The 22,493-nt window shown below is 27.3% G+C and overlaps 1 protein-coding gene across 1 annotated transcript; it reads right to left on the reverse strand.

The window, feature by feature from the left end:
* Positions 1–1,008: 1,008 nt before the first annotated feature.
* On the reverse strand, positions 1,009–21,928 carry LOC129989011 (achaete-scute homolog 1a-like). The gene is made up of 4 exons (XM_056097317.1): positions 21,775–21,928; positions 6,937–7,133; positions 3,758–4,012; positions 1,009–1,738 (listed from the first exon to the last, which is right to left on the reverse strand). Exons 1-3 carry the CDS (start codon positions 21,920–21,922, stop codon positions 3,758–3,760), a joined length of 600 nt encoding a protein of 199 aa, XP_055953292.1. The 5' UTR covers positions 21,923–21,928; the 3' UTR covers positions 1,009–1,738.
* Between the last annotated feature and the right edge of the window lie 565 nt (positions 21,929–22,493).

Consider the following 22,493-nt stretch of genomic DNA (forward strand, 5'->3'; position numbering starts at 1 on the left):
GTAATAAATAAAAAATGTGATGTGAAATAAAGGGGTGCATCTCTCTAGGGTGAATTTTGATAAATATTATCAATCAGTAATAAATATGCTAGTAATAAATAAATATTACTAATCAGAAATAAGTATTAGCATTTAGTAATAAATTAATATTACCAAACATTAATAAATATTACTAATCAGCAATATATATCAGCATTTAGTAATTTAGTAATAAATGAATATTACTAAACATTAATAAATATTACTATTCAGCAATAAGTATTAGCATTTAGTAATAAATGAATATTACCAATCAGTAATAAATATTACTAATCAGCAATATATATCAGCATTTAATAATTTAGTAATAAATTAATATTACCAAAGATTAATAAATATTACTTATCAGCAATATATATCAGCATTTAGTAATTTAGTAATAAATTAATATTACCAAACATTAATAAATATTACTATTCAGCAATAAGTATTAGCATTTAGTAATAAATGAATATTACCAATCAGCAATGAATATATCAATAATAAATATTATCAATCAATAATAAAGAAGTTACTAATATATAAATATTGCCAAACAGCAATTAACAGTTACATTTGTTACACGTTACATGAACAGTTTTCAAAGTATATCTGTTACAACGCGTATTTTCAACTTATTTAAAACACATTTTGATCAATAAGAACATGCGAAACAAATATTATCAATAACCAGTTAATAATTACAATTTTTTAAATTTTAAGTAATTAACAATTTAAAATTAAATAGCTGCAGACTCCCATAATTTCATATTTTTTCAAATGTTCGAGAAATTTTTTCATTCTTCTAATAATTAAAAATACATTTTGAACATCAAATAAATAAATTAATTACCAAAAATTTAATTAAAATGTTTTATTATTTTAATTTATTTTTAAAACAAATGATTCATCCACTGGAAAACTGCTGCTATAAATAACAGATTCTTATCAAAATTATTTTGATTTATTTAATTTTAAATCACTGAAAATATTTCATTAAATTTTTAAACTAAGGAAATTTGAAATCAGTCTCCAATATTTGTCAATAAAGACAATCATTTTTTTAAATAACAGATTTAAAAACTTATTGATGTAGTTTAACGATAGAAAAACATCAGTATTAAGGCACTCGCTTTTCACAACAGCGTGAATACTTGAATACTACACGTTATAATAGTAATCAATAATTTTGCATTGTAGCCTGAATTAAATTCATTTGCTGTAAAAATATTCAATAGCACAGCTACTAGTGTATACATAAATTTATTAATTAATACTTATACAAAGATTATTAAAAAAATATCTTTGATGTCAACTACATTATAATATTTTTTACGCCATCTGGTTTTAACGAGCGAAAACTTAATAGATATTTGCACAATGGTACAATAATCTCTGCTGCCAACTTTCACATTTATACTTCCTTTGTTAACTAACTGTTCAACCACGAATGTGATTATAAGGTAACTTCCTCTCAAGTTACTTTTATACAGTTCACAGGAGATCCGTGTTTGAATTGTCTTTGAGGTAATCAGAGGTAATCGAGAAATCTTCCTTCTTTAGCATCCTCTCCAAGTCCGAAAGGCAGTCGTCTTCGTGCAGTGCTGTGTGATGCTGGTAGAGGTGCTTTGCTGTGACTTGGAACTTCTTATATCTAGCTTTCCAGGAAAGCTTTCTAATTCGGCAGAATCTTCACGGATTATAAAAATCGAAAGAATATCTGAAAAATAAAAAAATAAAAATTAGTGTTAACTTTTACGCGTCATATTTCTGATATCTGACATCGCCCAGATTCAATCCATATTGAAATTTATAACATGTAAGGAAAAATACAAGTCAGTAGTGTAACAAGTTAGTACGGAATAGATAAAAAGCGAAGTATATTAATTGGGTCGAAGTCTTGAGAAAATTATCTCGTTGTCATGCCTATAACGACCAAGTAACTATTCTGGTTCCTGGTCAAAAAAAGGTGAAGTAAAGACGGAGGGACGATTGCACGAGTTTACTTTAGTTATGTTAATGTCTCATGTTAAAGTAACCCTAGAGCTATTTTGGAAATGACCTTGTGATTTTGAACCTCTATCAGATGACGAGGATGGTACTTGAGTTGATACTCTTTCTCCAAGCTTCTCCACCACGCCAGTAAGAGTACGATGTTTGAACGGGAGAGGGGAGTGAGATTGTGTGTTGGTAAGAAATCGAGTGGGAACTCCAAGAAATGAATTTCAAATTTGGATTTAACCATACATGTGTAAATATTCCTTATTTATTCTATAAAATATACAAATTTATGTTGCCAAATTACGTGTCATTTCTTGTACTCTAGGTATACGACACTCATTATCATTAATTCCATAAAGTTATCGCATCATCACTAATCATACGAATATTTTATTTTTCATCATATTTTAACATTCATTTTTCATCCTATTTTAACATTATTAATGGGTTTTATAATTTTGAAGATATATTAAGTGTGGGGCTCTTGCATTTTGCTGCCAGTTCTATTACATTATGTTATACCTGTCGGTATTGCTTCGTTCAGTGGTGATGGGGTGGTCAGCTGTACACATCCTACAGTTATGTTCATCTGTACACATCCTACAGTTATGTCCAGCTGTACACATCCTACAGTTATGTCCAACTGTACACATCCTACAGTTATGTTCAGCTGTACACATCCTACAGTTATGTCCAACTGTACATCCTACAGTTATGTTCAGCTTTACACATCCTACAGTTATGTTCAGCTGTACACATCCTCCAGTAATGTCCAACTGTACACATCCTACAGTTATGTCCAACTGTACACATCCTACAGTTATGTTCAGCTGTACACATCCTACAGTTATGTCCAGCTGTACACATTCTACAGTTAAGTGATTCCTACTAGCACAGAAACATGATATAGCATTATATTTTGCGTCTATTTGGAACTTTGTACTGTTAACTAGTTCACGTTAGTGTGAAGTCACAAGAAACTATCCAACATCAACCTCCGAGACTGACAGAGAAAAAAAAATATTGCTAACATTATTTTTTCTAAAAGATTTTTAGCAGTCGGGGCGATTCAAACTGTAATGAGAAATCTATCAATAACACGCTGTAAAATAGTTATAAATATGATAGTGATTCGGAGTATATGCTATGAGACTATATTTAATATGAAAATAATTTCACCGAGTACCTTTTTTTCTTCAGCACGAAAAAGAGGGTTTCACATTTTAACAATGATGCGATCGCTCCCAGCTTGTATATAGACCATTATCTAAACATTAAAACCGAATTCAAATCTTCTAATGGTCGAATAGAATAAAAATGCCAATGCTGTTAATATCATTCCTATTCCAATGGGCGAGTGAGTTTGTTTTGCAGAGAAAAAAAATATAGTACAACGAATAAAACGAAATAAAAATTCAATTTGGTTTAATTATTATTTCTTAAAAAACTAAATAACATGAAGGCCATATTTGGAAGGTCATTATTTTGAAACATATTTTCTTTAATGTCTGGATAAAGTCATGAGAATATTATTTTTTTTCGATTATTATTATTATTGAGTTTGAAAGTTACTATTTATTTAATGAATTTTCCCAGAGTGTATATATTAAAAAGCATATTTTAAAATTTATTTCTCAGCAAAAAATGCATTAATATGTCTACTTTCAATATTTATGATAAAGAGTAAGAATGTAAATTCTTTTGAATTTATGCCCAAATTTCGCTGATGCTATTTTACCTAGGAGAAGGAAGAGAAATCTAAGAGGTCTGCATCAGGACTGAGACTGGTTTGCGGAGAGGACCCAGCCGACCCTGGTGACCAGCTGCCCATCGCTTCCTCCCAGCTACCCACAGGCGCCCACCTAGCATTGTCAGGTGGATGGCTGGATTGACTGGAAGACTGTTGACTTGAATAGTCGGGCGTCGGATCCAGCAGGTATTGCAGCTGCTTGATGTACTCGATGGCCGAACGGAGAGTCTCCATTTTGCTCAGCTGCACAGAAAAAAACATTACATATTAAATTTTCAAAAAGTGAAAATAATATCAGAAAAGAAATATATGGTGAAAGGTTAAATCATGATACACGTTTCATTCATTTTGAAAAATGGAAGGAATATATTATTAAAGAAAATTGTGTTTTGTTTTATCAGAATTCTTTTAATTATCTTTTTTTCATGTTGACAATAAAGATATTGTACTTTAGCTCCTTTGCCTAAAATGACTACTTGATTCGAATCCTGAATGGCAAGGTTTTTTTCCTTATATAAATCTCTACTAATAAATAATAAAAGAGAATAGTTGCTTTAATATATACGCATGTGTGTTTGTATACTGATGCTTCACAAGAGAGACTGCTTGAGTTAAAGCAAGAGTATTAAAATATTCTTTGGAGGTTAGTTTGAGATAATCTTTTTTTTTATATTTTAATTAATTAAAAATAAATAGCTATTGATGGGGGTTTTTTTACATATAACTACTGAAAAAAAATTACATATAAAAATAATTTTTCCACTGTTATAAAATTTAAAAAAAATCATTTTAATAATTTGGAATCGTTATCACGTGCTGCTGAAAACTGCTAAAAAAACTGCTGAAAAAAAATTAGAGATAAAAATAATTTTTCCACCGTTATAAAATTCAAAAAAAAAATTTCATTTTAATAATTTAGAATCGTTATCGCGTATTGCTTTTCTAAATTTTGGCAATTTTTTAATTTTTTTATATTTGCTTGAATATTTTAACAAAATATTAATTTTATATATTATAAAAACTTATAATTGTTTCCGCATTATTTAAACGTTTACATTGTTTCATCAGATATTTAATGGTTGTTTAAACTATTTAAAGATAAGAAAGAAGGAATCTGTTTGTTTTTTAGATAGTTTAAATAGGAATAAGAAAGTGAAGACCGTGAACATGGACACGCACGCTGATTTAAAATTAGTATCATTGTGATGCCGTAAATATAATACCATTAGGACAGTTTATATACGCAGTAAAATAACAAGTTTATCAAAATAGTAAGACATTAATGTCTCTGTCATAAATATACTTCATTAAAGGAATCGTGAATATTAAATTACATAAGATTGATTAAATTAAACACTACAAATATGGTAGGTAAATCAGTTGATAGCCGGAGGCAGTTACCTGTAATACTGTCAATATGGAAATAAATTTAAAGGTTAAAAATGGATGCTCTTAAGTTTCCCGGATTATTTTCTCAAAACTATTGAAATAACAATAAATATCCCTAATAAAATATACATATCTATTAATAGGTTAAGCAAATACGATGACCAAAGGCTCTCCTCTCTTAAGTAAACTAGAAGAACTATAGCTGGTGATAAATGAATATATGGGTAGTAATGATCAAAACATTACAGATGACTAACATAACTTGCATTCCTACGCTTCTCAGGAGAAAGGACAAAACTACACCGAATCAAATAGTTTCTATCTCAAATATTGAGTCTTTATTTCAGAAAATATGTTTTACTGTCGTTTACAGTTGAATTTTATTTAAGTACGGTCAGTTGCGTTAAATACTTCAGATTTATGTTTGGAACCATTTACCTGGACATAAGCATTTGATCAAATTTTAACTGCGTCAAGTAATTTTGTTTTAATGATCTGTCAAAATGTTTTTCAAAACATTTAATCCTTTTACCTGTTATATTCTAAAAAAATTATTTTCACGTAAATCCCGGACATACATTATGTACTTCCATTAATTCTAGTTAATCATGAAATTATACGTATCAAAATAAAGGAAAGACCATCGCAGATAAACAATAGACTTAAACCAAACATATTAGAAAAATGTTATAAGCATAATTAAAAGACTTATAATTAAAAAATCTGATTTGTCTGTAAACGGAAAAGGGGAAGTTCCGGCTCACTGCATTTAGAAATACATTGTCATATCCAGGAGCATTTTAAGTCGTCTAATGGGATTGTTCAAATGATTTGGAACAAAACCATATTGTCTGAAAACTCAAAAATAAGTTCCTATGTAAGATATCTGATGGAAAACACCAACGTACTTTATAATTCTACAAAAAAACTATTGTATTTTTCAAAATAAAGTTTTTTAAAAGTGTGTTTTTATATTTATTCTATTTTTTTGAACTTTTTTTATACATAAATTGGACAAAATAAAAGCATTGCATTTGCCAGAAAATTCGATTTTAATATATTTTTTAATTGTTTCGTTTTAAAACTCAGAATTCAATATATGTATACATATATTGAATATAATGTGTGTATGTGTGCGTCAACATAACATTTCATAAACGGAAAAAGCTACATAAACAAAATTTTAGATGTAACTGAATATCTATCAATAAAATTTCGCACGAAATCCATTAAAGTAAATTCAATCTGCTCGTCCGTAAGTATGTGAAAAGAGAATTGAATAAATAAGATGGATGATACTTGGCATATGGTTTTCCTCAGAATCTTAAAAGTGAAATCAACTTTCAGGGAAAGGACTCATTTATTCATTAATTTTTTTATATATATATGTGAGCACAGTATCTCAAAAACATAACTAAACAAATTGAAAAAAATTAGCATATAATTTTTTGACTCAGATAGAAAGGCTGAGTTAAGAGCTGCACTCATCAAAAGGTTAATACTCAGTCCTTGTATATGCGAGCACGATGACTGAAAAACGTAACGAACTATTTAATTTAAAGTCGAGGGTTGGTTCAAATTGGGTTTTCGTAAATCTTGTGTCTCTGCTTATTTTCAAAAACTTGTTTCACATTTGGTATGTGTCTTCACACAGTAAACCTTTTTCACCTTTATTGTTAACTACAGTCATCGTTAAACTACAACCGTGTTTCTGGATAGCGCGACCACTTTTCTCCCCGTGCCGGCGTGAAGGTTGCCGTTCTCCCCTGGGGGCTTACCTTCTTCCTTGAGTTCCCTTGCGGCAGGTATTGCCTGAGGGTGGCGAAGCCGTGGTTGACGAGCCGAACCCGCTTCCTCTCCCGCTCGTTTCGCCGCGCCATGGCATTCGGTACTGCCGCCGGTACCATCCGTTGAACATCCTCCGGCCGGGAATAGAGTTTCGCACTAGGAGGGGATCGGTACTTGGGTATAGTATCTGCGGGAAGAAAAAATTTGTTAGTTACAAAGAATATATAAGCAGCTTTACTCAGACCAAATGTTGGCAATTTGTATTTATTTGATGTCAGGAAAAAGTTATTTTCAATATGAAATACCCATTTTAATATAGTCATATATAAATGGATCGTTATTTTATAATTGACAGAATCATTCATTTCATACAGCAAGTAAGTCAATTTGTATAGGAAAATAAGATTTGTAAATGTTTCTTTATTTAATAATAGATGAAAAAGTCATATCATTAATTTGGAATATAATATTCTATTAAGATGCAAGCAGAGATTTCTTCAATATTCTTTGATGATTATGATATGCATCACTCCGAAAAATGTCTAATAATTTCACTTTTTTTTTCCAAAAATAATTTGTCATTTAAAATGCGCGCGCGTGTGTGTGTGTGTGTGTGTGTGCGTGCGTGCGTGCGGATTTGTGCGTGTGTGAAAAAATAATTTAAAAATTAAGTATTAGTTGATGACCAAATAAAAATAAAATCTTCATTCAGCTATTTAACGAATTTTAGTGGAATGTTTATTACTGAAAAAGATTGCAATTTATTTTTAGTATTTATTATTTTTTACCATTCAGACTCCCTGTACAAAACACAATCCATAATTTTAAGGAATCGAATTTTATTCAAAGAACTATTAGTATTAATTATGTTTTGTGCAATGGTTTTTAATACGTCAAATATTGTATTTACACTGAAAATGAATAAAATACAACTATATTCTTTCAAATAATTTCATTATAAGGCATACATAACAATATACAACTAAAGCATTTTTTCAAAAATTTAATAATCATTTAAGTTAAAATGTAAATTATTAATCTTATCATAAAAGAAAGTTGCTTAATTTTAGAATGAATACAACGTACCTAACTCAATCTTATTCAGTTATTGAAAACTTTTAATAATTATTTGTCTTTTTTAAATGATATGGATATTATTTTACCTATGATATTCCTCAGGGCTATTTCAGGTAATATCTTAACATTTATTCAATTATTATAAAAAAGTTATTTTAAATTAAATCTCAGATACTATAATATTAAGTGCTAATATAAAAGAATACCAGAGACATTCTGCAATTACTTGTTTAGTTCAAAAATTTTTGTTTTAGATGATTTCCTTAATTTCCTAACATATTATATTTGATAGAATCTGTATCTCCCCAAACAGCAACCATAATTTTATATTAGCATATTTTTTTTACACAAAGGAATGGTCAAAACATTTTATTGTCTTTTCAGTCTGATAAAACTGACAAAAAGATAATAAATAGAAGATGGGAGGGGGGGAGTGTAAATTGATGTTGAAATTTGCACTACAATTTGCAAGTAGAACGTAGCCACATTCGTGACCAATGGGCATCCTGCAAGGGTATAAAGGAAATGACGTCATGGTACAGCGGGAGGAAGTGTGACGTAATATTTAAAATGGTATATTCGATTGTATTTGTTATGTTACTGTTACATCAAGTGAACAAATTCCATTAGATAGAGAATTAAGAACTTACATTAGTTAAATTAATAAGTCAAATAACTATATAACACTGGTGTATAAATGAACACTGCATTTGAAATTAAAAACTAATGCAAAAAAACCTTGTGCATATTTTTAGTACATCGAGACTACAGAAATCGTAATATATATAGATAAAATGATATTAATTTATAAAAATTAAAAAAATTTAATAATAATTTATATTGTATTAATTGTACCGAAATTATTCACTTCTATAACCAAGATAACCAGCGGACGTGGTCTCGCCAAAATTTTCTCGCATACTGTCCAATAAATTTTTAACTCTGCATAAAATTTAAACCTTGGAGTTAAAACCATGAATACCTTACATGACATTAGTGAATTATACTTAAAGAAAGATAGATATTTAAGGATAATATAGTGTTTATTATTGATTTTAGTGAATTATACTTAAAGAAAGATAGATATTTAAGGATAATATAGTGTTTATTATTGATTTTAGTGAATTATACTTAAAAAAAGATAGATATTTAAGGATAATATAGTGTTTATTATTGATTTTGTCTTAAGAATATGTATTTACAGCATCTTTTTGTCGGCCGATTGGCACCAAACTTTGATTCAAATCGCAGTTGTAGTTGCAAGATAACATATCGCATTTTATTGAATTAAGTCATAGCGTTCCCATGTATGCGAAAATGGAAGTCACCAGAAGGTTAACCGTATCATGGATTTAGTTCAAAATTTGATATGAATCTACATTTTTGATGCCAAATTTATGCATCAAAATTAGCGTTTCAAGTTTTGTAGCTATCGAATTCATATGCACTGGCGCAACCAAATATGCAGACTTCCTATGAATGAATTTCATTCAAAATTTGACAGATATCCAGAAATTTGTTGTTAAGTCCCTATACCAAATTCCGGTCATCTAGTTCAAATCATTTTTTAACTATCATGTTCACAGACAGACAGTCATAATCCCAAAAATGTGTTTTCCACATTCAGAGAGGTTTAAAAAATGGAGATTCGTCTAAATCTCGATCTCGAATTTTTCGACGATTTCAGTGCTTCATCTATACTTCGCACAAGAGAAACTAAAAATTGATGCCTCACATGTTTTCATGATGCGATCATTTTTTTACGATTTAAAATATTTCCATAAACATTTTGATTTCCGTACATTTTCTTGGGAAAAAAATTCAATCATTGAAAAAAAATATTTTCCACCCTTTAAGGCCTCCAACTCTTCGTATTTTACATAATATTTTATAAATTATTTCAGCAACAAATGTGGGATTTCCGGGGTTTCTGCAAAGAATTTCAATACCACGAGGAAGTTGTTTAATATTCTAATAAACCTTATGGTGAAACTCATGATTGATCAAGGAAATGAATAGTTGACACACGTATAGAATCAACTATCTTCAACCCCTTACATCCTTTTAAAATACCGCTTCATATTTTATGCATACTTTAAAGTTTGCTTAATAGAAACGTTTTTCTTTGAATATACTTATATGCCTCCAAAGAAGAAGAAAGAATAGAAAACCAAACAAACAACATAGAGGGGTCAGCAAGTTATTTCCGTATCGTACCCCCCTCGTAAAAGGGGGAGGGGGTGCAACTTGTCAGAAATGATTGATCTCTCCATATCGATCAAAAAATCGAAAAGGATTATGCCAATAAATGTCAACAAGTGCGTGTTTTATTGTGCTTCATGAGTCTAATGCCAGTTAAGACCTTTTTATACCCTCTTTCCAGTCTTTTGAGCAAATATGGAAAAGAATTTACCTTTAAAATAATGCTTTTACAAAGACTATTTTGTAATGAATAAAAACTTATGTAATGTCCTAAACAGTAATAACAGCAAAGTGTTTTTTTTTTTCATTCTAAATTTCATTTGATTTTTAATCTCTTAATTCGTTTCTTGAATATTATGAAATTTTTTAATACTTTTGTTTTTCTAAAATTCACTTTAGGTGGCGCGATTTATGCAAAATCAAAATTTAACGAATAGACTAATTCATTGCTTCAGTTATCAAATCATGAACATATTTAAAGTGTACATAATTTTAAATATACACGCAAGTATAAAAAATTTTTAAACATTTGCTCATTTGTAAGTAGATTATTTATCTTTTGCGATCATGAAATTAATTAAAACAAACTAAAACTTTTTATCAATATTTTTTCAATAAATATGAAAGGAAAAATTCGAATCCTATGATAAAATTTGGGACAGAATGGATCCAAGGCCGTAATGATGAATATCGTGACATAAAAAGACTCTTACTGTATTTCCCATGTAATCAGATCATAAAATATTTTAATCTTCCCTCAACAAATATAGCATAAATTCCTGCTTTATAATGTATTTATAGTTTCATATGGCTGATTTTATTAATCGAGGTTATAATGGTTTTTTTTTTCTGTATACTTTTAATATAACTGAACGAAAAAAGAAAATTGTACATTTAAATTTCGCGTAGTGTCATTTAAAAAAATGAAAACATTCGTTAATTGAGAGTAATACTTTAAAAAGAAGGATTTAATTTTAGATGCTATGTATCAATGTTATTTGTAGTTAAATAAATTAAAATTTTGAATAGTAAGGACAGGAAAAGAAAAACTTTATTTTAACAATTGTTCTTTGTTGTGTCAATAGATGGCAGCACTACTGATATGAAAATTAGGAAAAAGGAAGAAATGATTTTCAATACCACTCAAAATTTCATCAAAATTAGTAGGCTATGCATTTAATAATTCATATTTCACTTTAAATGCCTAGATAAATTCAAATGCATCAGATTTTTATTTGCCAAGGTGTTATAATTTTTTTAGATTGAATTCATAATTTTAAAAATCATTTCAGAAAACATTCGTTTTGAAAAAAAAAGTGAAAAAGAAAAGTTTGAAAATCGTCTAATTATAGTCATTCAGCAATTTAACATTAAATAATACAAGTAATTTTTAGTAATTTTTTTGCGAATTAAATCTTTTCAGCTTAACAAAAATTATGAATAAATTTAAGCTTAAAATTATTATTCAATGACAGTGTAAAAATATGATATCAGTTCCAAAGTTACAAATTAAATATCCTCACATAAAATGGAATAAAAATATTTGTTTTCGCTTCAATTTTTTTTTTATTAATATAATTTAAATCCCAATTTGATAAGCTTAAAGGAAAAAAACCTCACATTTTTTTAAAATTATTTCTTAAAATCTTTTCAACAGGCCATAGAAGTTGAATTCAAAATAAATGAATAAAAACTTATTTTGCTAAAACAATAGCTTTCATAATTTTGTAAGTAATTTCTTTGGATGTCTTTTTTTTTTTTTTTTTGCTTAATACGCCGTCATTACATTATTTTTATAGAGAAATCAAACTAACAAATCAGAGTTCTTTTTACGCAACAGGCCTAACCTCTGAGTTTTTGTCATAAATCAATAATCATAATCAGTCATAAATCATAAATCTTGAAATCAGTAGAAAACCATATCTTAAATCATGTGATCAATTATCATAAAATCACTATGGATAATGAAGTAATTTTTATGCTCACGCATCACTCCATACCTGACAGATAATGCAGTGAAATAATATCAATAACAGAAAATAAAAACATTTCTTTTTTTTTTTTATTTCTTTGAACTTTAATTACTAAATAATGGATTGAATTCTATGAAATTGAATTAAAATTTCTTAAAATTTCACAAGCTGTGATGGAAAAATAATGATTCAAGGATTATCCATATCGTTATTCATCCCTATCATCATCTAAAGGCCATTTTCGCTACATGCATTATCAGCTCTATATTACCTATTACATGCTTTCATATAATTATTTTCTGATAAAATAATACCAATATTTTTTAAAAAGGAAAAGGAAACGTAAAACTAGAATTTAATTAATTTAATTAAATTTTGAACCATATAATTATATATAATTGCTTCCGTGAATATACCTATGATAATCAATCGAAATATAGTTTTTTTAGGTCTGTATCATCGATATAAAATCAAAAATTCATGATTATCAATTTGCTTTAGCATTTATGCATTATTATAACATAAGTTTATTTATTTATAGCTTTGAAAAAATTTTAGATAAATATATTTCTCTATAAATTTCATAATAAATTCAAAGAACAATACAGTTTTACACTTCGAACTTTGTTGGATTTGCGCAAATATTTTCCTCGTTTCAGCCATAATTTTTCCATAAATATTAAATAAAAAGTGTAATGAATTGTGAAAATATAAAATAATAAATATTTTATCATCATACATTTATTTATTCATCAAAACAATCAGATGTAGCAGATTTCTAAAAATTTATTACTTTATATTTTTCGATATAAAAGCACTGTTCATGGAGTCACTGTTAAGGTTTAAAAAATTTTTGTTTATTGGAGCAGAGAATATTAACGACTAAATATGATCTTGCCATGGATTGGTGATGTAGATATAGTAAAAGCTTCGGCCTGATTATGTAACGAAGCTATAAATTTGAAGAAACGTTTCAGACTATATAGAAAATCTTTTTTTATTATGTCTGTATGAGCATCTGTTTGTATTTATGTGTTGACGACAATTAAAAGACATAAAAAAACAGATGGCACTTAAACAATGAAAAATTTTTAAATAATTCTGACAATAAAAGATAAAATATTTTTTTATCACATGTGAAAGAGTATATATTTATGTCAATTTTTTGTCAGTAGTGGTAAGGATACAAAATTAAACTCTACGTAACTGCACAAAAAGACCGTATTTGGAAATTTATTGTAATATACGAGTTGCCATTCACAGTTGAATAAAAATATTACATAAATTTTTAATTATTATGATTGTTTATCTGCAAGTTTGTTTATCTACAAATAGAGAAAATATTATGCCCTACTTTTAATTATTCTGATTTTTTTATTAATATGCATACCCAAAAGAAAAGAATATTCCTAATCATTCACGTAATAATTGTAAACATATCTGAAAGAAATATGAGATAAAATGTAATCGTTTAAGTAAGGGTTTAATGAAGTTTTTAACCTGTGACCCAAACAGTTATGTTTTCCCCACGGTTCATCTTCATAATATTCTTAATCTCAATTATTGCCATTACTAGTTATTTAATTTCGATTCAAATTTTAAATTATAATAATAATTAATTTTTATTCTAAATTCTGTAAGAATAACTAATTCTTTTTTATTCATTTTGCGAAAACTAAGTTAAATGCAGTTAAAACCAGAGAAAAAAAAAATTATTTTTAAAAAATAATTTTGAAATACCAAATATTAAAAAATATACAGGACTATACTGTATATATTTTCACTTGTTCATTGAAATTCATTGAAATTTTTCCTTTTTACAGGAATAAGAGTTCTTTGCTTAATTCTGAGGAAGTTTTTGTCTTAAAATCATGTCTGTAAAAATATAAAATAATGTAAACTATTATGTTAAGGGATTTATTACCATAAACAATGCCTTCATATAATGCATTGATCTATGTATATACATTTAATTTACAAAAATGCATCTTAAAAACGATAAATGGTAATTTGTTTTAGCTTTCTAGTCAACCGAAAAAAGGTTTTAATTAAATTAATTTTCTTTTTTAAATTTAGTTTAATATCACTAAATTTAATGTAATCTTATTTTTTTTCAAAAATTTTCAGAGTTTGATTATTTAAGAAATACGAAACTACTTATAAAACTAACATTTATAAAAACTAAGCATAGAATCGAATAAATTGTTTAAATTATCAACTGTATTCTAAATATGTTCTGTTTAAAATGTCAAGTAATAATCTTCATAGCCGAAGTTTTATTATCCGATTATTTATCATTATAAATTACAAAGAACTAAATCTTTCAATAGTACAGACATAATAAACTGCACAATTCAATACAATAAACAAATACTATAGTACTATATTGTACTATACAATACTTTAGTATTGTAGTTCTAGTATTGCATTGTGCTTACTATACAATGCTACAGTAGTGTAAATTCTAGTATTGTACAATACAGTACTAGAATAACAAACACCATACTAAAAATACACAATATATATGTTATTATAGTTTAAAAACAACTCTTCTTTAAAAAAACCTGAAATTTTGATTGAATCTTATAACCTTTAATATCTTAAAAACCAATCAAATACATTTAGCAAAAAAGAAAAATGTGAGTAACTGAAGGATAATTTCTACTTGACATTTAATAAACCTGGCACTATTTTTTTGTGTGCTGTTTTTTATCATTTCACTTTTCACGAGCATCTGATCTACCCATGCGCGCTGTAGTCCCGCCCCGCTACTCGCTTCATCGAACGTTAAGACCACCCCGAAGGGATGAATCGAGCCTCCGCAACCCACTGCGACATCCCTCCAGGTGACAACGGCATGGAAGGGATGAATACCGGAACCTGAAGAAGTTAGCGAATTTCGAATATAGTTTTGATTAGATATTATCAGTCTCATATGAAAGCATCAAATTTCTTACTTGCAATTTCTGATATTAATAACTGAAAGTAAAATATCCTTTTTTTAATTAAAAAAAATATTTCGTTCATTTTTATTTCTTTACAAAATATGCAGAGTGAAAGCACTAATTTCATTATTGTCTAAAACATGGAGTCGAAATGACTCCATGACTATCTGCTCATGACTATGTGTTTTGACTATCTATTCATGTTATGCCTTAAAATCGCGGTAGTCTAAAAATTAAGCATGTGATATAATTATATGGAAAGTATGTTAACTGGAAGAAGTAATTTTCACAAATAGAAGAAAACATATAGATTTCCTTCATTATATCATCAAAATCATTTTAAGAAATCCAATTTATTTACAGTTGTTTTAGAATGCGAATCATCATCAAGAAAAATGAAATAATTCCATGTTTAAAATTATTGCATTTAAATATCTGTGCGTTTCTTATCGCTTAAGTTTGCGATTATGACATTTATTCACATGAGATTTATCGATAATTTATCGATATTTTAAATACAGTTATCTGTGTATATGATATAGTGGCTATAATTAAAGAAAAAGTATTCAAAATAATTGTATAATACAGAGAAATGATAACAATCAGCAATCAAGTTTTTGGCCATTTTTGTAAATTTTAAAACAGTATAAAATCCATTTTTATAGAATGAAAATCTCTGAAGTCGCCGCTATAAAGGATATTTTTTTTAAAAAAATTGGAAAATATAAGCGACGAATCAACAGTAATAAAGGCACTTTTGATGCTTTTTTTATAAGAAACATTTATTCTATTTAACTGCATAACATTAAAAAAAATCACAATTTATTATAAGTAATAACCTAATTGAAAAGTATATTGTAACTTAAAAAACAACGACAACTATCTCGATTTTCTAAACTTTACAAGAAAAAAAAATTGCAATAATAATACTTGTACTAAATTGCTATAATGTGTGTGGATATATCTGGCATTAAAATCAAAATGTATATTAACTTAAAACTTGAATGAATTCCGAAATATTCGTTATTAATTGTTGAAAATTCAACTTTTTTCTTCTTTTTATAAAATTTGGAAAATTGAGATAGATGATATTGTTTGTTAAATGACGATATGCTAAAGTCATCGGAAAACAGATTCTGACATCTTTAATAGATAACAGTGCTGGCGATAAGAAACAATATATTTCTTCCATAATTTCAGTTGAAAATATTTGGAAATATTTTTTCCTAATTTTGTATAAATAAATAAATAAAAGTATTGGTGAGAAATAAGAAATTGAAATAGTATTATTTTCAAATACATGCAACACAAGCATGATTACATTAAACTTTAAAGCTTGCTTTTCTTATTAGTCTGAGGTGATTATTATTTATCGATATTGTATTAATTACCTCACATTTATGTATGAGAAATAATTAATATAACCTCCCATAAATGAAATTATTTCTTTTCGAATACAATTTAAAAATTTGCCAAATACATTTACATTACTGAATTTAAGCAAACAAATCAATAACTAAATTATTATTACTATTTATAATTGTAAAATATCTGACTAGAAACTTATACACAAGGATCTTAAATTGGTCACAAAACGAGGCAGAGTGAATAGAATGTTGTTATTATTTATTTTTAAAGTTAAAAGTGCGATTTAATCATATTTAATATGATCAAATCGCATATTTTAAAGTGTCATAATAAATTAAATGTAACATTTAAAGCAAGCGACATATTATTTCTTTTACTGTATTTTATATTGTTTTGGAAGAATTTTTATAATATTCCTATTTTTATATTATTTTTTGGGGAGTAGCGAAAATGAGAGAAAGAAGTGCAAAAAAGATAATTTGCCTTGTAGTTTTATCTGAATCATTTCTTAACTGTCACATTTTATTTTGTCCATCTAAGTAAACAATATTAATGTATAATGTAACTTTATTATGGACTTATTAAAGACTTCTGCATATGAGTTTACGATGAAGCTGTTACATCTGAATCACTAAATACCATACCATCCTTCATTAATTGCTGACATAAAATTTATTGGAAATAATGCCAGAGCTGTTTGCTAATATCACAGATTAATTTACTTTTATAAATTAAAAAACTAATAAACACAAAAATTGCAATTTTTTTTACTATTTTTCTTAATTTTTGAATTTTATTTTTATTTAATAATTTTAATGAAAATAAAAGGAGTTATTTCTAATACAACGTGTATTAAAATAAGTATTAATTGTAATCCTTTATCAATTGTTTTAGAGTTAATATATAATTCAGCGCTATTCATACTGCATTTTTAAAAATTTTTATGCAAAATTAATTTATATCCAAATTGTTTATTAAATAACAATTAATCAAACGTATTCTTATTTTTTAAATAGAAGCTAAAAGCATATTTTTTAAAAATTACAAATAAGAATGGTTTGTAAAATGGTTATACGTATGAAAGCACAGCACTATTTCACCACAGAAAATAAAATAGTGCTACTCCTTCATGTGCAAAAACCTTTTTACAAAGCATTTGATTTAGTAATTTAAATAACTATGAAATTTTTTCCATCGTTTTAACAATCTGTAGTACCAAAGAATACACATAGAAATAATTTAGGCCAAGAATTACATTAGATATAAAAAGACTTATGAATTTATTAAATTATTAGAAAGGGTTTATAAAAAATATTACACATTACCAATTACACATAAAACTACCGCTAGGTTATTTAAAAGTAATATCCACGCTTCTTTTCTACTATTAGTAGAAACTGTAACCAACAAGCCTCAACACAATAAAAGATACGCATTTCTTTTTACAGCATACGCTAGTAAATTCGTGTTTTATTCTCAACATATTAATGCATGAAATGTGAATGGACCACTAAATTTGTTTTGTGCGCCATCTGTTATGGACGGATCAGAGATGATTTATTTTTTTCAATTTGAATGAGTATACTCATGATCTATGCATGATGTATTAAAATCTGAGATTTTAGAAAACCATGTTAATCAAGCATATTTAAATATGAAATTTCTTGGTCAATCAGCCGATTAAAGAAATTTTGAACTTCTCAAACCCATTTCTATCTTTTCAGTTTTACTTTTAGTCTTTATATTGTCCAAGAATATATGTAGAATTTTTTAGCTCATTGGATAGGTTAAAATGAGGATTTAAAGTGAGGATTATCTAAGGAATATTGAATGAGGATTTAGATTATTTATACTTTCTGTCATTATAAAAAAATATGTTAAACCCAAGGCTCCAACTTTAGTGCTTTTTATTTCTCGTTTGCTGTTGGCATCAAATCTGGACTGTAGTCAAATCAATGGCAACGGTAGTTGATAACACGCAGAAATCAATGAGAGGTTGCATCACTGACCGTAAAGCAGGTTTCTATAAACCTTAAGAATATGAAAAAACTTCTTAAATTTGAATAACTATCCAATTAGAGAGAGAAATAAAATATCGAATATCTATTTAAAACTAAATTATGTTTAAAAATGTTAAATATCTAAATACTTTGATCGAATAGTCTAAATGTTACAGCAAACCTTATTTTCAACGTTATTTTCTTTTGCAGTTACCATGAATTCACGTTGAATAAAATTTAACTTTCAGAAAAAAAAAAATTCGGCTTACATTTTGAACAAGACTGCAAGAATTGAAAACAAATTAATATAATAATATATAATATATGTAGTTTATGGATTAGAAAATGTTTTTTGTGCTCATTTCTTGATAAAAAAAATATTATCAGATTAAGAAACGAAGGTTAAAAGATATTTAAGAATAGATAAATTTTTATTAAGCTCAAGATGAAAATCAAACAATGAAATACGAATAATAAACATCTTATGTCGAAATTGTAGATATAGCGTACCTAAAACAAAAAATTTCACTTTTTAATCATTTTAACTTATTAGGACTGTATAGAAATAGAGAGTATTATGTGTTGCGTACCGATAGTAAAAACTTTCCCGAACCTTTCACAGCATGAATGTGATTAGATGTAAAATAACCCAAAATAAGGAGATAAATATAATGCTATTATTAGTATATTTAACAATCTTAGAGATATTTGAGAGTCTAAAGTCAAAATTAGCGACACTTACTTTCTTAAAAGATAAATGTTAGTTAAATTTATTTTTCTCAAAAGATAATTTCCAAAAGAAGATAAAATGTAAAAAAGTTTATTAATAGCATTTGTTAAAAGAAAATAATCTAAAGAGTCGATCATTTATATTCAAATATAGCTCCTCAAAATTCAATTTATGTTATAAATTATTTTCCTTATTATTATATTTTTTTTTCTTGCAATTCGACTTTGCATTTTATTGGAAGTAATGAAGAAACGATATCGTAATTTTCTAAAGAATCGGAAATATATCTGAATGAAAAAATATCGTTTTTAAGATTTTTGAATTAATTTAGAGAAAAAAAAATTACAATTTTTGAAAAATCGTATGAGAAAAAAATTACTAAGCACATTTATGAGAAAGTACAAAGAAGGAATAAAGAAATTCTGAGCAAAACCTTAATTTTTTTATTTTGTTGTTTATATTTGATTTTAAGTTACAATGTAATTCAGTAAAGCAAAAAAAAAAAAAAAAAGAAAATTGCTTAGTAAAGTCAAGAAAAAAAGGTTAAGCTGGAAAAAATTAAAGATCTCATATCTACGTCAAAATAGGCAAATAGATTGAAATTTTTTTCCATTCATCTTTTAAAAAAAAGTATTTTTAGGGAAAATACTTTTTTTTTTTTGATAAATGAAGAGGAAAAGCAGCTTTAAAGAAGCTATTCCCGCATCTAGTTTGTTTGACAAAATTTCTGCTAGAAATTTAATTATTTCAAGTAATAATTCTCTGGATTTTCGAATTATTGTTATGTACAATCTTATGATGCTATATGGATGCGAAATTTATACTTAAATGATTTAATAATCTTTATAACAATTTTGATGAACTATTTTAATTGCAAATAAAATTTACATGCTTCTGCCAATAATTTTTGCTTCAATTGATTCAAGAGATATCGAAAACTTTTGATTTTGAGTAGCCATAAAATTTTGTTACAATAATAAAAATGTGAAAAAAATTGAGATTGACTCTAGTCGCTAACTCTAATTCAATAGTTGAAATTTACAATGCATTTACAAAGTTACTCTATTTTTTCTTAAGCTTTAAAATAATTGTGTTTCTCACCATATTTATAAATTTTAATCACACTTTAACAAAATCCATTTATGTTTATATAGTATTTTTTTTTCATTTATTTCAAACAATTCTTTTCGAAGAAAAGCATATATTTTTAAGTTGAGAAAATATATTAAATGATGAACATTGCAAAATCTTATAAAAGATATGATTTTTCATTTAAACAAAAACAACACTAGTAAAATAATATTCTGAAATTCTATAAATAATCTAGGATGATTTCGAATAATTTAATTCAAATAAAAATGTTCCACTTTATTATAATGGAAAATTTTTATTCAGGTATATGAAATTAAATATTCCCTCTTCAGGTATATGAAAAGTAATGATATCTATCAGACTCATCTAGAAAATTGAAACCAAATTCTGAACAAATCTTTAATTAATTGACCTTTCTCTTCTTTTTCTAAATCTTATAAACTATGTTAAAGAAGTAATTTAATTTAATATAAAACATATTATTACAATCATATATGATACATGTGATCCAAGGTTATATTCAGTTGTTTGACTTCAACGTCACTTCGTCTTCATACTACGGATGCATTTCTGAAGTGAAAGTCATTCTATTGGTTGAAGTATAAAATATCTTATTTGTAGTAGAGACTGATATAAATATAAAACTATTAATCAATATTGAACAGCAATTTTAAACAAAGTATAAATATTTCAATGAATTGCGCTTATTGTATTTAATGTAAAATCAAAGTCAAAAATGTAAAGGACATTCTTAGATTATTTTAGAGGATTTTATAAATGTAGGTAGAAAAAGTTCTCTCTCAAAATATAAAGGCAAAAATACTTTTAACGACATTCTTAATTGAAAGCATACCAACGATTTAAGAAAGAATTTTTCCTATTTATTTTCATTATTTATTATTTTCTTAAAATCCTTATTTATTAAATCTTGGGAGATTTTTTAATTGCATAACAGCGAGGAAATGAATAATTTCAAGATCACGGTTATCTCATTGTATTACATTTAAAATGACTTACATTGACTGATTCTGGGTTTTGAAAATTTATACTTAGATAGATTATTTTAATAAAATGGGGACAGAAATCAAGGAAATTTTGCAAACTTTTGATTTTGAGATACTCGAGGTAAAATTTCATTTTAGACGAAAAATATAAATTGAATGGCTTCCCAATTTTTATTTAAAAAAATATTGTCCTTTATTTTACAATAAGGTTCAGCCAGTTTTAAATCCTTTTTATTAATATATAACGTAAATCCTTATATAATTATAATAACGTAGACTAAGTTTAATACTTCAGTTTTTAAGAAAAAATAATAAATTTAAAAATATTTACAATTTATTTATAAAAATTAATCGGAAGTGGCATCCCAAAATTATCACAACATTTCTCTGATTATTCCAAATAGTAAGTATGGTGATGTCTTAAAGGGTGGACTCACCTCTGCTGATCCTGGAGACGTTCGTGTTCATCCAGGCCGAGGCATCTACGAACCTGGCCACTCCGTAGGGATGCTGCGGCTGATCCCGGGCCTCCCCGTGCAGACGATTCCGCAGGGGGTCGCCCTCGAACTCCATCGCACCTTCCATCCTTCCACCGCGGCCCACCGGCTTCGAATGCTCGCTCCCTGTCCCCTGCAATCGTCTGTTACCTGGAGGGGGAAGCATGCCCCCCCTTCCCTCCGCACGCGAAATTTTCCAGAGGTGTTTTTCCGGGGATGTAAAAGGGGTGGGAAAACGATCTCACATGGAAGTGCTAAATGAAATTTTATCTGGGTCATCAACGACCTTTTTTTGGAAGCGAAGTATCTTTTGTTTTAGGGTTGAGTGCAGATCTTGAACTCTCCGGCGAGGTTTGGGAAAAAGAAAGTTTGAAATACGGGTGAGTTTCCCATTTTGTTAATCTGTGCATTTCCGTTACTGAGAAGTCTCAGGAAATGACTCGCCGACATCTAATGGAAGCACATTTTTTTTACAACTACAGTTTTAACTCTTTTTAAAAGATGGTGAATTTGAATCGTGTTGCTGTTTTATATCATCCAGTATCCATGAAGATCGAGTACAATACATACATGAATAAACTTTTTTTATACAGTAAATTAAAGGGTTATTATACAAAAGCATTAAAATATTCGTAGATTACATTTTTTCAGATGTAGCC

This window comes from Argiope bruennichi, chromosome 10 (assembly GCF_947563725.1).
Source record: "Argiope bruennichi chromosome 10, qqArgBrue1.1, whole genome shotgun sequence".
Taxonomy (NCBI): domain Eukaryota; kingdom Metazoa; phylum Arthropoda; class Arachnida; order Araneae; family Araneidae; genus Argiope; species Argiope bruennichi.

What these genes read in the sequence shown, in the direction of transcription:
- LOC129989011 (XM_056097317.1), bottom strand. Translation starts at nt 21,922, where the DNA reads ATGGAAGGTGCGATGGAGTTCGAGGGCGACCCCCTGCGGAATCGTCTG. An exon ending in CGTCTCCAGGATCAGCAGAG is followed by an intron (nt 7,134 to 21,774) that starts GTGAGTCCACCC and finishes TTCTTCCCGCAG; the next exon opens with ATACTATACCCAAGTACCGA. An exon ending in AAGGGAACTCAAGGAAGAAG is followed by an intron (nt 4,013 to 6,936) that starts GTAAGCCCCCAG and finishes TTTTCTGTGCAG; the next exon opens with CTGAGCAAAATGGAGACTCT.